At 34.3% G+C, this 18129-nt stretch overlaps 1 protein-coding gene across 2 annotated transcripts in view; it reads right to left on the reverse strand.

Annotated features, from left to right (window-relative positions):
• Window positions 1-10590: 10590 nt before the first annotated feature.
• Window positions 10591-18129, reverse strand: part of EIF4E (eukaryotic translation initiation factor 4E) — a 44368-nt gene continuing 36829 nt past the window's right edge. For both annotated transcript variants that reach the window (XM_041759367.1, XM_041759366.1), the window contains exons 4-7: window positions 16439-16502; window positions 15631-15744; window positions 14205-14344; window positions 10591-11677 (exon numbers count right to left, since the gene is read on the reverse strand). In XM_041759367.1, coding sequence (XP_041615301.1) covers window positions 11563-11677; window positions 14205-14344; window positions 15631-15744; window positions 16439-16502 — 433 coding nt within the window. In that variant the 3' untranslated portion in view covers window positions 10591-11562. The remainder of the gene's footprint in view (window positions 11678-14204; window positions 14345-15630; window positions 15745-16438; window positions 16503-18129) is intronic.

Genomic DNA, 18129 nt, shown 5'->3' on the forward strand with positions numbered 1-18129 from the left:
CCCAGGGTGTGATCCTGGAGTCCCAGGATCAAGTCCCACATCAGGTTCCCTGCACGGAGCCTGTTTCTCCCTCTACCTGTGTCTCTGCCTCTTTCTCTCTGTCTCTCTCATGAATAAATAAAATCTTTAAAATAAATAAATAAAAATAAAAAATGGGCAGAGAATCTAAATATATATTTTCCCAAAGAAGATGTACAGACAGCCAACAGACACATGAAAGATGTCCAACATCATTATCAGGGAAACTGCAAATCAAAATCACAATGAGATACCACCTCACATCAGTCAGAATAGCTACTGTCAAAAAGACAGAAATAACAAGTGTTGGTGAGGATGTAGAGAAAAGGAGTCCCTTGTACACTGTTGGTGGGAATAGAAGTTGGTACCACCACTATGGAAAACAGTATGGAGGTTCCTCAATAAATTTAAAATAGAACTACAAGATGATCCAGCTATTCTACTTTGGATATTTATCCAAAGAAAACAAAAACACTAATTCAAACAGATATAGGAGCCCCATTATGTTCATTGCAATATTTAAATAGCCAAGACATGAAAACAACCTAAGTGTCCATCAATGGATGGGTGAATCAAAGTGTGGTTTACACACACAATGGACTACTACTGAGGCATTAAAAAAAAAAAAAAAAGACATCTTGTCACTTGAGACATGGATGGACCCTAAATTATGCTAAATGAAAGAAGCCAGAGAAAGACAAATAACATATTTCACTTATATATGGAATCTAAAATACAAACTTACAAACACAACTCATAGATACAGAGAAGAGATTGATATTTATCAGAAAGGAAGAGGATTGGAGGGTGAGCAAAATGAGTGAAGGAAGTCAATTGTATGGTGACAGATGGTAACTAGACTTACCGTGGTGATCACCTTGAAGTGTATCAAATTATGTCATACACTTCAAACTAATATATACTAATTTTACTTCAATCTTTAAAAAGTTAAACCAGGGCGCCTAGCTGGCTCAGTCAGAAGAGCATGCAAATCTTGACCTCAGAGTTGCTGAGTTCCAGCTCCATGTTAGGTATAGATTATTACTTAAATAAATATAAAACTTTAAGAAGTAAAAAACTTAAACTAACCAAAGATAAACAAACAATGAAGGCTTTATAAATACTTTTCCATGGCTAATGTGGCCAAATGGTATAAAATGCTTTATAATTTTAGGGGTACCTGGCTGGCACAGTCAGGTAAGCACTGGATTCTTGATTTGGACTCAGATCATGATTTCACGGCCATGAGATTGAGCACCAGGTAGGGCTCCGTGCTCAGCAAAGTCTACTTGAGGCTCTCCCTTCTCAGATAAGTAAATCTTAAAAAAACAAAACAACAAAACAACAACCCTGCTTTATAATTTGAATAGGCTCACATTACCAGGTATATTTCCTATGGTGTATTTTCAAACTGCAGATTGTGACTAAATGAAGATCAAGACCAGCATAAAAAACAAACAAACAAACAAACAAACAAACAAACAAACAAACAAACAGGGCAGCCCCAGTGGTGCAGCGGTTTAGTGCCGCCTGCAGCCCAGGGTGTTATCCTGGAGACCCAGGATCGAGTCCCACATCAGGGTGGAGTTGCCTGCTTCTCCCTCTGCCTGTGTCTCTGCCTCTCTCTCTCTCTAGCTGTGTCTCTATGAATAAATAAAAACTTTAAAAACAAAACAAAACAAAAAAACGAAACAGACTAGCATAGAAAAATCTCAGAATGGGTCCCTTACGGTAAAGTTGAGTACAGCTTAGTGATTCTCTTGTTTTGGGATATACATATACAGATAAACTGAGCCACAGTACAAAATGTATTTCTTATTGTAGGTTGTAGTAAGAGAGATTTTTGAAAAATGCCATTTTATGCCTTAGAACTCCTTCAGTATGATCTAGATCCGTCTGTGCATATTTGGTGACATTCCATTCACGTATGTGTCTTTATCAACTTTAACAAAGAGAACAGCAGTCTTATTCCAAACACTGCTCCTAAAGCATATGATCACAAACATAGCTAGTTTTTCAGATAAATGTCCAAAAGTAAAACTCATTGGTTTTGAGACCTATTAAAAGATCACTTGAGACACAGTATTCACTGCAGTTCCCTAATAGAACTTTCCACAATGATAGAAAAATGTTCAGTATCTGAGCTACCCTTTTGGACAGTGCAGACTCAGAATTGGGCCTGAAAAGTGTGGTCCATGGATTACAATAATCATCTGAATCACTCAGAAACTTCTTAGAAATGCAGAATTATAGGTCTGATACAGGTATAATGAACAGAATGGCCAGCTGATTCATGTGCAGAATGAAAACAATCTAAAGGACTGGCTGTCAATGGGCACAGTACCATTGAGCACTACCATATCAGTGGAAATTCACAAGATACTTTGGTTGTAGCAATTATAGGTAGAGTAATGCTGGCATTACAGATAAACATACACAAAACAGATCTACACACCTAAGGACTAGTATCTCAAACAACATTCAAATATCCTGCCAGACATTCACATAAACTTTAAAAAAATCTGTTTGTATTAGACTTTAGATCGAAAATTTTGAATCTAACCAATTTTTGCACAACCTTAACATACTCTGAATTTTCTAGAAATACCATATGTATATTGAAGATAGTTTTAGTCCAGAACTTAAATAAGTATCATTCACCATTTCAGTGTAACTTAGTACCTTACATTTTAGAATTGCCACATTCCTACTGATAATAGGTAGAGGTTCAATTATCAGACTTCATAATATAGTTATACTTGAGATAAAGTAATTTTCCTAAAAACTACTTCCCTCTAACTTTCCTTCTCTTGTTACTCTATTATTATCGCTATTGTTTTCTAGTTAGGTTATTTGTTAATTTTTCTTTAAAATGTGAGTAAGAGGGCAGTCCCGGTGGCCCAGTGGTTTAGCGCCACCTTCGGCCCGGGGTGTGATCCTGGGGACCCGGGATCAAGTCCCATGTTGGGCTCCCTGCATGGAGCCTGTTTCTCCCTCTGCCTGTGTCTCTGCCTCTCTCTCTCTGAGTCTGTTGGGAATAAAAATAAAATGTGGGCAAGCAAGTTGTTGTATTACTTTTGAATTTCACACTTCAAGATAAGAATGTGCAATAATACATTTCCTTTAACATATGTGGTACTATGCCTAACAGATTTAAGAACTACTGATTTAAAGATTTATGCACATTACCATCACCCTAGATCGGGAGTCCTTAATTTGGGGATACAAGGACATTCAGGCTAATAATCCATGGCATGGCTTCAGGAAGTCAACAAAACTCCCCAATACTACACACAATTCAATATATGCATAGCTACCCTGGGGGGGGTTAACACAGAACTTTGTTCCATCAAAAACTATTATATTAAGAACTATTACATTACACCCTGAGACTCTGTACTGGGTGGGATTATAAACTTGGATCTCAAAAGGTAGTTGAGCCCCCTACCCAATTACATTTACAGAACTACAATTTGCATCACTTCACCAGCTTACATTGACAAACGTTTTTAAAAACCCCATAAAAGAATTACTATACAATGTCAGTCATTGTATTATGTACACTACAGGTGTTCTAGCACACTAGTTTTTTATGAAGACCCATAGAAGATGACTAATATTCAATTCTCATTCACAACATACCAGGAACTGCACTATATTTTGTACATGTCACCTAAGTCAACTGCCCTCTGATGTTAGTATCACTCATATCACAGACGAGAAAATTGACTTAGAGAGCTCAATGAATTTGACTAAATTTATATACTTAATAGATGGCAGAACTGGACTCTGAGCGCAGGCTGTTAGACTCGAAAGCATGTGTGGTTTACTGGAGCAGTAGCTGTTTTTCCTTTAATCTTTCTATGGAATGCCTACTGGATCCTGTCTTCCTTTGGCATAGCCTGTTAGATTACTTACAGCAGAAACTGGCCACAAATGGCAGTTGCCCAAGCATGTTATTAGCATCTCTGAATTATTTGCTTCACCCTTTTATTTGGTCACTAGATTGACTTCATGGAATGAATGCATTTTGCATGCTAATCTTACTTCTGGCTTAATCTTTTCTCACATTTCCCCCCCTTTCATTCTTCTACTTCCTGTAATTTAACAAGGAACAAATAAATGCATACCATAAACTGCTTTAGATAATATAGTAAATATATTAGAGTCCTACAGAGTGAGTACAAGCTTTCTTGGATAATTCAAAAACCACTCTGCAATCATTTTTTTTTTTAGAATTAAAAACACCAGCTATCACTCTGATAACTAATACATAGCTCCAATATTTTCCAGTTGGCAAAAACTCTGGTTACTTTGTTTTCAAAAGAGCAATAAAGGAGTTCTTAACCTGTAGATAAAATAAGCATCCAAAGACATGGGCAAAAAGGAGAGAGTTCAGTTGGGATGTCTTTTAGCGTAAAAACCCAAACACTAAAAAAGGGACCATTAGGAGAAACTGCAATGGATTCAGAGATACTATAAGTGGAAGATGAAAGGAAATAAATGTCAATGCACATCATACTTACTTGACTGTATTAACAAAGCCATCGGGTGGGAATGGGGTTAGGGATTTGCCTAAGAGAAAAGGGGAAGAGGATAAGATACTTGGCTTTTGCCAGTAACATCACTGCTACAAAACATTTAGAGTAAAGATCAGACTTAAAAAAAGAAATGAAAAAAAGATCAGCCTTTTTTTCTGTTAAGGGTCAGGTAATAAGTATCTTAAGCTTTGCAGGCCACAGTCTCTAACTAGCCAACTCTGCCACTGTAGCACAAAACAGCCACAGATACGTAAACAAATGGATGAGGCTGTTTTAATAAAATTTCATTTACAAAGTGGAATACAGACGAAATATAGCCTATGAGTTGGTATTTTGCTAACCCTTGACATAAAAAGTCCAGTAAGTAGGGAGACACAGATCTGAAGCCCAAGAGGTAGGTGATGGATAAGGAGAAATATTTGGAAGTCACTGTCACAAAGTGATAGAATAGATAACCAAAGAATAATAGAAATGGAAAACATGAATACTTAAATACAGAAACTTTATGAAGAACAACACTTTAGGGGAGCCTGGGTGGCTCAGCGGTTTAGTGCCACCTTCAGCCCGGGGTGTGATCCTGGAGACCCAGGATCGAGTCCCACATCAGGCTCCTTGCGTGGAGCCTGCTTCTCCTTCTGCCTGTGTCTCTGCCTCTCTCTGTGTCTCTCATGAATAAAAAAACAAACAAACAACAAAAAAAAACACCACTTTATAAAAAGCATGAAGAGGAGGTAAATAATTAGTAGTTTCCTCAAAGTAGAGAAAAAAGATGTGAAATAAAATTCATGATTCCCTTAAATGTCATTCTGGCTCAATTACAAATCCCTTATGCCTGAAGAAGTGCAGAACACTGCAGTATTTATTTAACCATGGTCATTACCTGGAAGGCAGAGCCAGAACACAGAAAAGGCCCCAAATGTGTATATAATACATGCAGGGCCTCGACAAAGACAACACAAAGTAGGGTCAATTTGGAACAAATCTTATGCCTCACATATTTCATAGAGTATCCTATACCAAAACAAAATCCATACATATGCATTTCACAGAAACTATTTACACAAAATTGAGTCAGTGGTTGAAAATAAAGAAAAAAAAATACCCTTAAAAACAAAACCAAATGTCAAGGGAAACGGGTTACAATACATAAATGTATTTGGGAAATGCTCATTTCAAAAATTACGAAGTTAAATTCATTACACTGCTTAAAAATAAAACAGGGCCCAATATCAGTGTATTTGATTAGAGCTTTTTCAATATTTACAGGTGTAAAATATAACAGGTCTTATTGCTTGTCTTTGGGAAAAAAATACAATCCAGCAAATAAACTATAACTTGTATTTATAACAATGCTGGCTCATTAGAAGATAGTAAAGCAATTAAAAACCACTAAAAAAAATATCACAAGGGGCCCAGAATTGCAAAACTTGCAAAGAAGCACTGCAGGACAGTTACAAAACTGATGATTTATGTATGTGGATTAGAATAGTCTGGATGGGGAAGGGTAGAGAATGAGTCCCACTTAGTACTGCTAAAGAACAGAAAACTATTTCCTTTACACATACCAAAAAACTACAGTATAAAAAGAGAAGACTATAATTTACACTGGGGACCATAAAAGGCAAAAATGACAGGGAAAACAGGCAGGCAGTCCTCCAATAAGGCATACATTCATACAATGGGTCACTAGACAATGAACAAAAATAATGTTCTGTGTGTTCAATGACAGGTAAAAATGTCTAAATTAAATGAGAAAACACCAGAAAATGATTTGTGTTCAAAGAAAAGTTACACACACATGTATCTGGCGTGTGCACAGAAAATTTAGACATTTACAAGAGATGGGAGTGGTCCCCTGAAAAAGAAGAGTAGGATTAAACAAGACAGGAAATTTTCACCTTCTACCTTTCTGTAGTAAAAATAAGCATACACTATGTTTGCTCCAACATTAAAGGAAAAAACACTATCATTATTTTGGGAAAGTGGCTAGAGGACTGCTACCTATATAAACCACACCAATGTAGACATGATCACATCTAAAATGCTTCACCATACTCAATATGTTAAATGATAAAGTTGTACCTTTTTAAGAGTACAATCACATAACCAAAAAAGAACCACCAAATTTCTTGTGGACACTACTGAAGTCATAATTCACTAACAAAAAGTAAAAATTAAGTCTTGCAAAAGCTATATATTTGCATGTGAGGGTCTAATCCAATCATTATATAGTGTGATCTGTTGAATGTTAAACAACCTCATTTTATATGTACCTCTAGACTACTCACTCCTAGTAAGAGAGACCCAAGGAGTTCTATTTCAATAACAAACTATTTGTAGGAACACCTGGGTGGCTCAGAGGTTGAGCCTCTGCCTTGGGCTCAGGGCATGATCCCAGGTTTGGGAATGAGTCCTGCATTGGGCTCCTGCAGGAAGCCAGCTTCCCCGTCTGCCTGTGCCTCTGCCTCTCTCTCTCATGAATAAAATCTTTTAAAAAAATAATAAAAATTTAAAAAATTAAAAATTGTTTGTAGAATCTTATGGAGAGATTTATTTTTAAAACATGTCTGCTGTTAAAAGTTTACAACACAAGGGAAAGCCCTGGTGGCTCAGTGGTTTAGCGCCACTTTCGGTCCAGGGCCTGATCCTAGAAACCCAGGATCGAGTCTCATGTCGAGTTTCCTGTGTGGAGCCCTCTTCTCCCTCTGTGTCTCTGCCACTCTCTGTGTGTCTCTCATGAATAAATAAATAAAATCTTTAAAGTTTACAACATGAGCCAGGTCATTCCATTTTCTGCTGTATGCCCATCACCTAGAATATAATAAATATAAGTACTCAATACATATTTGGGGGGGGGGGTGTGGAAAAGTAGGAACAGAACCTGTGTAAAACTATGAGGTATTATAAATTATGAATTCAAGGAAAACAGGACAAGATTAAAACATGAAAATAGGTTCCTCTGAATTAAAAAAAAACAACACAGTACTACATGTGACACATGCCTGCAATTTCATTTCTTGCTTCTAACAATGGAATAGTGACAGCAATATTAAAATCTAAACTATTCAAAGTATTAGGAAAGCTGCCTAATGTCTACTTTAGAATTCATAGTAAGCAGGATACCACACAGTATTTAAAGATGCTACAAATTAGGACCGAAATTTTGACACAAATCCAAAAGGTGTGAGGAAATGAGGCATAGAGCAATAACAAACCTAGTTGTTTCAGGGAAGGATGGGCAAATGAGCTGGCTTTGGCTCCTGAGGAAAACCACCTAGGAGTAGTGCTTCTCAAATTATATGTGAGGGACCAGTCTTAACCCTTATGTTGTACTCTGTCAAAAACACACTTCTATAAAATATATTTTCCAAAATTACCAGAAAAATGATCATATGTTTTAATGTGACAGCAACATCAAACTGCTATAGAATATAACTATTCTCAATTTCTACACTGGTCCATAGAGAGACACTGTATAACAATGCCTTAGCATTTTGTTTAGTGTCAGTCTCACCTGAAATCTTGCATTTGTCTATAGAGTCTGACTCTGAGTGAGAAAATTCAGTTGTTTTTTCTCCCCCTACTAAAAAATGAAGACAATCCACAACAATTAAAAAGTAGCACAGAAGGACACCTGAGTGGCTCAGTCGGTTGAGCGTATCTACCTTCAGCTCAGGTCATGATCCCAGGGTCAAGGGATCCAGCTCACATTGCATCATCACATCATCCAACTCCCTGCTCAGTGAGGAGCCTACTTCTCTCTCTCCCTTTCCCTCTCTTTGCTGCTCCCCCTGGTTGTGCTCTCTGTCAAATAAATACATAAAATCTTAAAAAAAAAAAAAAAAAGTAGCACAGAGACTTGCCATTAACTTGTTTTAATTTTAAAATGTAAAACATTGCATTATCATACTACCTTAGAAAATTAAAATTATCCTTTTAAATGTAAGCTACAGCATTTAAGAATGTGGACTCCTATCAACTTGAAAATTTTGCTTTATTTTAGAAGACAAGACAGACACGTGAAAGTTGTGTATGAAAATATTCACTTAATTTTAGTAACTCCTTTATCTGTAAATTCCTGTTATCTTTGTCTCCATGTTCTCAAAACTCCCCCAAATGATTTAGTTGATTGCTAAAAGGATGAGCCTAGAGGGGCTATTTTAAGTTCCATTACCAGAGGAAGTAAACTGTCTGGTCTATAAAATGACTACAATCTGATGTAATTTACTATATAGCCTGTAAGAGAGGCTCTACACTATTTAGAGTCTAATGTGATTAACAGGGTCTCTGGAACCAAACCCATTTTGCACCTTCCAAGCTGTAAAGTGACTTACATCCTCATTGCTTCTGTTTTATCTATGAAATGGGGATAAAAGCACCCACATCAAAGGATACTTGTGCAGGTTAAAGTGCATGTAAAGTGCTTGGAACACTCCTTGGCACATAATAAGTAATATATAAGTATTGTAATTATTTAATTCTTACACAGTATATCTCAAATCCTTCTGTAGAACTGGGTTAACAATTAAATTGGTTAAATATGTCGCATCCCTATAATTAATTACAATTCTTCTGTTAAAAGACTTTAATTCTCTATTATGAAAATATATTTATTTATAATCGCCTATTGGACAGGGAGAAAAAAGTTAGAAAATCATATATAGTCTAATCATATTTAGAAAAGAGGCTAATGAAGTTAAGAAAAGTTGCAAATCATTGTAATACTTATGTGGCATCTGCCAAAAGTGACTCAGTAATTTATCATCTTCCCCACCCACTGGGAAAAGACTTAAAATAAAACTGATTATGATTCTAAAATGGTAATAATAAGGATAATCAAATGCATATAAACCAGGTTCTTAAAAAATTTAGAATAATGTGTACATTTAATTCATTATTCCTCCTCCACTCCTGAAAGCTGATGCTTCTTAAAATGGACTGCATCTTAGAATTAGGAAAGAGCTTTAATTTCTAATAGATATACTACTCCAATCCCACCCATTGCCAACACACCACAACCACCATCACTTATAAGCAAGCTCCTGAAGTGCTCACAACTACACATATCAACACAGACAATAAATAACCTTAACCAATCACTCAAGCTTAAGCAGCAGATATTAGATATATTCTATTGAGATTATAAACACAAACAATTCAGTATTTTTAGAATACTGAACAAGAGGTGTTTGTGGTATTGAGAATACTTAGATGGTAGCCTGTGGTACCCTTTAAACTGTTTTAAAGTTCTTCAATAAAATCAATACTATTAATATCATATTTACTTATATAAGATTTTTGTCAAACAACAGTTTTTAAGTTAATTCATAATCATCATTTAAAGACAAATTTTCCTCTTATCTAAATTGATTTTCATTCTCTAAGTTGAGCTTACCCTTTTGTCTATAATAGCCATATTTCATTTTACTGCATCTGAAATACACAATTATCTATTATATACAAAGTTTTTCACACGTGCTTTCAAATGCCTAAAAAGAGATCAAGTTTTAAAATTTACATAAAACCATACTACACCAATTTACCAATATAAATATGTCTTCATACCTATTTATTCCATTCTCTTTAGACAGCAATACTAACAAAATGTATAAGCCCCAACCACCTGTTCTCTTTCCCTATGCTATCATGTTGACACTTAGAAAACAACATCTCAGTTAAGCAACCAAATTTTATAACTGCCATTCCTACCAATCAAATGGTAATGCACCAAGATAACAATTCTCTTGAATTTTAACACATTAAGAGTACATTATTTACCTAAGACCGAAGGACTATGCCTTCTTGTATAAATAACAAAGATAGCCAAATCAATTTAATTCCATATATATGATGCTACCTATTCAATTTATTAAAAATTGTAATAAACATAATAATCAAACTAGTGCTCCAAACTTATGCTGTTCAGGTGAAGACACTACAAGAAGACACAATAGAGACTGCCTGGCAATAAGAAGTACAAATTCCTTCTATAGAGATGGAGAAATAAAAGGACAAATCTAGTTGTCTAAAAGACAATTCACTGTACACATTTTATTTACAGTTTTGTACACTGTCTTAATATGAATGGGACCGCTTTTCTACTTGAGCCATTTTTTTTAACCAAAGCAAAATAACCTAAGTAATACAAAGTGTTAAAATACAGCATAAAGATACAAAAACAGACATACTAATTCTAATTAGGAATGTAATTATGATGTTACATTTTTTATAATCCACAATTATGTTTAGGAAATCACACAAACATAGATCACTGATTTGAATGAAATGCATAAATTTGTACCAAAGCTTTGCAGTTACAAAAAAACAAAAAAAATTACCAAAGAATGCACAAAATTAATGTTTATTCCACCTTTGTGTCATATTCCTGGATCCTTCACCAATGTTACATGAGGAAAAAAAACAAAAGCAAAACAAATGAAAAACTGAAATCAGAATCACTAATGTTATCAAGTAGGGAAACAAATAAATTAAAATCTAGCAGCCATCAGCAAGAGTACAGCAAAGACAATGCTGTAAAAAGAAACAAAGAAAATTGCTAGAAAACTGTATGCATCATACTCTTTCAAACCAGCAAAATATGCTCCTGCATACAATGGAACATAAACAGAATTTTTTTCCTGTAAGGTATAGAAATGGAAGTTCTTTTTTGAATATTGTGGATGGGCAAAATGTGTTTATATGGTAATTCTACTAAGCTATTACAGAGTGGGCCAGGAACACATTTATGGATTCTGGGGACGATGTGTACTGTTAATTCTTTGATTGGGATAGTGGACACTCTAGCCAAAATTAAAAAAAAAAAAATATATGAACACAGAAGTACAAGACAAAGGTGAATGAGACTTCTCTTATATCTTAGCAACATTTAGATGGAAATCAAATTTAAATGCAGTCCACTCTGCTTTTGAAGAGGCTTTGGTTCAGCTCCCAAATCTCGATTGCTTGACGCAGTCTCCTATGAGAATACTCAGAAGGTGTCTTCTTAAACAACAAACCTATTTTTAGTAGTGGAGCCGCTCTTTGTAGCTGTGTCTGCATGGGACTGATAACCAATCACTATCTTTGGAGGAAGTCCTAACCTTTCCTTGTATACCCTCCTAGAAGAAGAAAAAGAAAAAAGGTAGTCATTAATTTTTATTCACATACACCAAATTTGATATTCTTGTTCTTTACATAAAAAAAAAAGTTCAGAGCGTGAAATAGGAAATTGCACAACTTTTTCCTTTTAGCAAATCTGACTCATTTTCACAACAATCTTGGTTAAACACTTAACCAATATTTGAGACTCCACTATGTTATCAGGTACTATGTAATTACTAATAAATCAATAAGCAAAGCATGGACAGTCCCTGGGTGTTTATAGTATTTGATTATTCACACAAACAAATAATCACAAATACATACAGTGGAGCTGCATCACATGCATAACTCATTTATACAAAATTTATTGCCTATATAGGTCTACTTTAATTCTTTCATCTAAAATGCTACAATTAGGGCAGCCCAGGTGGCTCAGAGGTTTAGCACGACCTTCAGTCCAGGGCATGATCCTGGAGACCTGGGATCGAGTCCCACGTTGGGCTCCCTGAATGGAGCCTGTTTCTCCCTCTACTTGTGTCCCTGCCTCTCTCTCTGTGTCTCTCATGAGTAAATAAATAAAATCTTTAAAAAATAAAATAAAATGCTACAATTATATTTTATATATAAACCATAATAAATATATTACTGCAAATCACATTTACCACTTATTACTTTATGATATTTCCAGAGTAATTTAAAACATACATCATTTCTGCCTTATATACTAACTCTGCAACCTAATTTTCAAATAACATGTGACTCTATTTTAAGAACAAACTATGACGAGTGCCAACGTGGGTAAGTACAGGGGCTGTGATATTGTATAACAAGGATGATCTAATCTTGTCTGTGAAATTAGAGAAATCTCCCCTTTAAAAGTCATGAGGTTAAAAGTAAAATGCTGAGAGAATGAAGCACATCTGAAGGCTGGGAACTAAATAAGGCTGTGTGGCTACAGCTCATAAAGAAAGGGAGTATGAGTTAAAAAGGTTAAGTAAAACTGAGGCTAGATCACAGAGAGCATCACAGGTAAAGTTAGGAATTTGGACACTTATTCTAAAGAAAAGACAGCAAACCTTCAAACATAAGCACCCAAATAAAATAAAAGACATACATTTATATATATTGGAGCTAAATTCTCCAATATGATACTAGGATAGTTTTATTCATACTCATACCTTCCAGAAGATTCTACTACCTTCCTACAAATAGTTTCTAAAAATAACTTTCTAACTAAAATAACCATTATCAGATTTATATGATGATACAAAGTATTCCCTTCCATTACACTTAATCATAAAAATGCCAGAAAGCCAGAGCACTCAGCCATGTAACTTGGGTCAAAAACAAAAACAAAACAAAAAAAGTTCTCCATTACAAAACTGAAGTCAAATATTTCACAAAGACTTCAATAATTTTAAATACTGACACAAATACAATATTTTCAGAGGAAAGAACTTCATACTTATTTTTTAAATTGTTTTTTTTTAATAATCAAAACTATTAAGTTTTGATGCTGAAAGGTTAAGAATATGATGACAAATCAACTTCTTCTCTTCTTTTTTTTTTTTTTTTTGATTTTATTTATTTATTCATGAAAGACAGAGAGAGAGAGAGGCAGAGACACAGGCAGAGGGAGAAGCAGGCTCCATGCAGGGAGCCTGATGTGGGACTTAATCCCGGGTCTCCAGTATCAGGCCCTGGGCTGAAGGCAGCACTAAACTGCTGAGCCATCCAGGCTGCCCTCAACTTCTCTTTTAGAGAAAACCTGGAAAATCTCCATTATCTTTTAATCTAGAAAGGAATTATGTTCATAGGAGAATTCATATTGTTTGAAAACAATCACGAAGGGCAAACCAATTACTTTGTGACCTATGACCAATACTTAATTTTAACACAAAATTAAAAGTCAAATATTACTAATTTAAAAGTAATAAAAAGAGGATCCCAGTTAATACTGATCAATGTTTGGGGGATAGGGAAATTCCAGGCAATTATTCACCGTGCCCCAAATTTAAAAACTTACACATGTAGGTTTTTAAAATATGGACACAACTAAAATACTATTACTTAAATGTCACTGAAAATTTTACACACATGTGCACAGAACAGACATTTAAAATATGGACAGAACTAAAATACTATCATTTAAATGTCAGTCACTGAAATTTTTACACACATGTATACAGAATATATACTATTTGCAAATACTCACTGAATTACTATTCCTATGAGTATTGTAATACTAATGTTACGATTTTAAAGTAGAAAAAAGACTTAATATTCTCATAAATAAAATGCTACATGCCAAAATAGAATACTCTGGTCATTGATTACATACTCCATTGCGAGGAAAAAAGAAATTTTAAAAAATATGGACAAGACAATGAAAACCAATAGAGCAGGTTCAAGATTATAAGTTTTCATGAAAACAATACAAGGAAAATAATGATCTACAAATCCAAGTATTTTTAAAGTTGTAACAGTACTTTGCTTTTAGTTATCTTAATATTTTAAAGGAAGTATAAAAATAGCAAAACTTACCCTATATGTGTAACAGCCTCTCTGTTTTCACATTCAGTAGTCCATATTGCTATCTTATCACCTTTAGCTCTAACATTAACAACAGCTCCACATACATCATCACTGTAGTCATCAAAAGATTCTCCAATAAGGCACAGCAGCTTTAAAAAAATTCAATCCCAAATTACATGAAACAAATTATTCACTGCTTATTAAACTACAAATGTTTCTTACATTTGTATATATACAAAACTGAAAACAGTTTTTAAACCAAAAGTTGACTTTTTCAATGTCTAAATTATATTTATATATATTGTTCTTTGTCCTGACTTTTTAAAGATTCATTTCTTTGTTTAATATCAAGAACATTAACAGTTGATTTTAACTTTTTTTAGCAAATGGGGCAATTGATGTCAGGGCACATATGAAAGGTAAATTATGTTAATATTCAATTGCTCTTCTGCTTCTACTTGCCAGCAAACAAATAATGGAAGGACTGAATCGTTGTGCAAGGTTAAATTAACTGCCTTATGATCTTGCTGTTTTTCATGAACACAGTTTTTTTTTTTTTATTGTGGCAAATATATATAAAATTTACCATTTTAACCATTTAAATAACGTTTTTTATTTGAGTATAGACAAAATATGACATTAAATCACTTAACCATTTTTAAGGGTATGGTTCAATGGCATTAAGTATACTGACAACATCGTATAGCTATAACAATCATCCATCTCCTGAACTTTTGTCATCTTACAAAACTGAAATGACTAATTTTTAAAGTGGAATTCTAAATGGTATTTACTGATAATCTCCAAAAGCAAACTTAAGTTTCTTCATTCAAAAAAAGAAAATTCATGCAAATATTCACTGTTTAACTCATTAAATGCTAACTATAAATTAGACACTGTGATGAGTGCCACGAATCCAAGAGACTATTATCCCTACTCCTAATAGCTTAGAGCTTCTAACTTCTCACTATAGAAAATGCCAATTATCTCATATTTAATATATGTCTTAAAAAGCCGGAAGTTTTAGATTATAGTACAATACATAAGGTAAATAATATCAAGCTATGCTTTCATTGTTTGCTTCACTGACCTAAAAAATTTATACACAGTAATACTCTAAAGAAGGTTGTAAAAACTTACACTATGCAAAATGTGAAGTTCTGCAATTTTGAAGTTAATGAAATGACCAGGAGAAACTTACTGTGGAAGGTGAGAATCAACTACCAATCACTTTATATCTGACATGTAATACGGTAATGGGTTTCACTGGACTAGTATGTAAAATATACAATGTTCACATGATATAACAAAATAAATTGCTGGCTTAGACTTTATAGGGTGGGTATCCTCATCTCTTCAGAAGTAACCAATGTAAAATGTAATCCAAATTAAATTTTTAGTATTCCAAAACTATTTTATAATTTTAAAACCTTACTGTCTCTAGCCAAAAGCGATCCAGGTCACTACGTCTCTGCTGCTTGTTCAATGTAATTAGCCATCGTCCTCCTCGTTTGTTTTTCTCATCTTCCCACATAGGCTCAATACCATCCTACAAGGTTAGTAAGTAACAATATTAGACAAAATTGTTATTTTAATTGAAGAGATCACTAGAAAGAGCAAGCAACAACTCTGTCAACTTCTTGTTTTTTTCTCTTCATAAAACTGCTATTGATGTAGTGGGGGAAAAAAAGCAGGCAGGCCTTAAATCCAGAGGCAAGGGACTACAGAATTAAGATTCTTGATATAGACACTTACTAGCTATCAAACCTTGAGTTTCTTTTGAGGTTCTTAAACACAGAGTAGCAGATACCCTTGAGAAGCTACATACATGTCTATGATCTAGAAAAATACATGCAAAATTATGCAATTTCAGGGTTAATGAATGCCCCACCTCCTACCACTTGACAAAACTGATTTATAAATACCCCAAAGACCAATACATCCCAGGTTAAGAATTCTGACAAACTCCAGCCTACTCAAATATATAAAAGAGACTGGACTGGATGAACAAAGCTCTCTTCAAAAATCAATCACACTGTGTGCCCATAAAGTAAGACTCTCAATTTCAATTACTTACAGCAATAGGGCAAAATTTGTTTATGTGAAAGCCCAGTAAAACTAATTTAATTATTCTCCAAACCTCAGAGCATTAACTATTCCTAAGTTTCTGACAAGATCTCTTAATGAGTAAATGAACAGTCCAGTCTTGTAATAAATATATGAAATTGCCAGTTAAAGCATACCTTAAAAAGTGAGTAGTCACAGCCAGGCATTAAATTACTAGACAACTGGATGTGGTTGTACAGACTAGGTAAAAGAAAAGGACAATTATAAACATAGAATATGTAATGCAGTTTAGGTACCTACATATACATTTAGAAAATATGATAAGATAAAAGTTCATGTTTACTTGTTTTTCTACTGAGTTAATTTCTTTAATGCATCAAACAGGTATCTTAACGGTCAGTTCAAGAATCAGCATTTGATGATTTTCAGGAAAATATGTTTAATAATTTTATTCTGATAAAAATATATTTTGATATATTTCTTAACTCAATGCATACATATGTATATATAAGAAACTGGGAATAGGAAGCCTGAGGTGGCTTTAAGTACATGAAAGAATTCATGAGGCTAATGAGCAGTTTTAAAGACACACACACACAGAAAAAATCCAGAGAAAGTAAGACAAACTTCCTATCAAGGTTGCATGATTGAAAGAAGACAACACTATTATCCTTGAAGGTATCCTAAACAGACCAATGGGTCTCAAATACTGCAGTCATTACTAGTCAGTCAGCACAGCAATCATTTGGGAAGCTTTGGAAAAAAACAAACAAGCAAACAAACAAAAACCACACCTGGCCCTACTCCTTGTGATTTTAATCCCTTAAATACGGGCTAGAACCCTGGAATCTGTATTTCTAAACTTTTCCCCAAATATCAATGTAACTTGGATATTCACTAGCCTGAAAGTAAATATTAAATGCAGAAACATGATCTTTACTACATCTGCAGACCATGGACAAAGCTACTATTATCCTTAGTTAGATTCTCTTGATGCTATTTTAACCCAATCTAGAAATATCTCAAATAGAATTTTAAGAAAGATTCTGGCATCCTTTGGATCACATCCCACAGGATAACATATAAATCCAGTTTGGGGAAGGTAGAGGAGGACTGAGACCTGTTTAATTACTCAATGGTCACTCTTCCCAAACTACATTACCACTTGCAACTACCATCAGGCAACAAATGAGGCCTGGGTTAGTAACCATAGAATAAGCACAACTTTATGAAATTAATGGACTGCCTTCAATGGCATCCAAGGTAGAAATGACCAATGTTTATGTTGTCTCTTTTCTCCTTTGTGATGCTCTAAGGTCTCTTAGTTAAGTTTATAGTAATGAGAATCTGTAATGACATATTTAAATAGAATCAGAAAACTACAGACAAGACTAGATAAATCCCAAAGGGCTCAACAGCTGTTCACCACAAAATCTGCCAGGAAAAAAGGAGAAATGAGTAAGTGCTTAGGTATTTACAGAAACCTAAACAATTCCTTCGTATGTCTAAGTCCACTATGCAATAACATTGCTTGTACATAACTAAAGTGTGGGGCCATGTTCTAATTAGAGGTCCACTTAGAAACTCAATTACAAAAATTGGTGAAAAGCCAAACAAACTAGATAAACATTAAACCTGATTCAATGGGGAAATGGTTCAAGACTCTTGCTCTTCCTCCATTAGGAGACTGGAGACTTTTTGGTTTAGAAGATTCAAGTAAATACAATTAAAGAAGAAAATCACTTAATGTTTGATGAAGGGCAAAATACAATAACCCTCTTTAGACAATTAAATCTGTGAATTACTGGTGATTTAAATATAGTTTCATTACTTAAAAAAAAAAAAGCCAATGATTTCAATATAAAGT

The sequence above is a fragment of the Vulpes lagopus genome, chromosome 6 (assembly GCF_018345385.1).
Source record: "Vulpes lagopus strain Blue_001 chromosome 6, ASM1834538v1, whole genome shotgun sequence".
Classification (NCBI taxonomy): Eukaryota; Metazoa; Chordata; class Mammalia; order Carnivora; family Canidae; genus Vulpes; species Vulpes lagopus.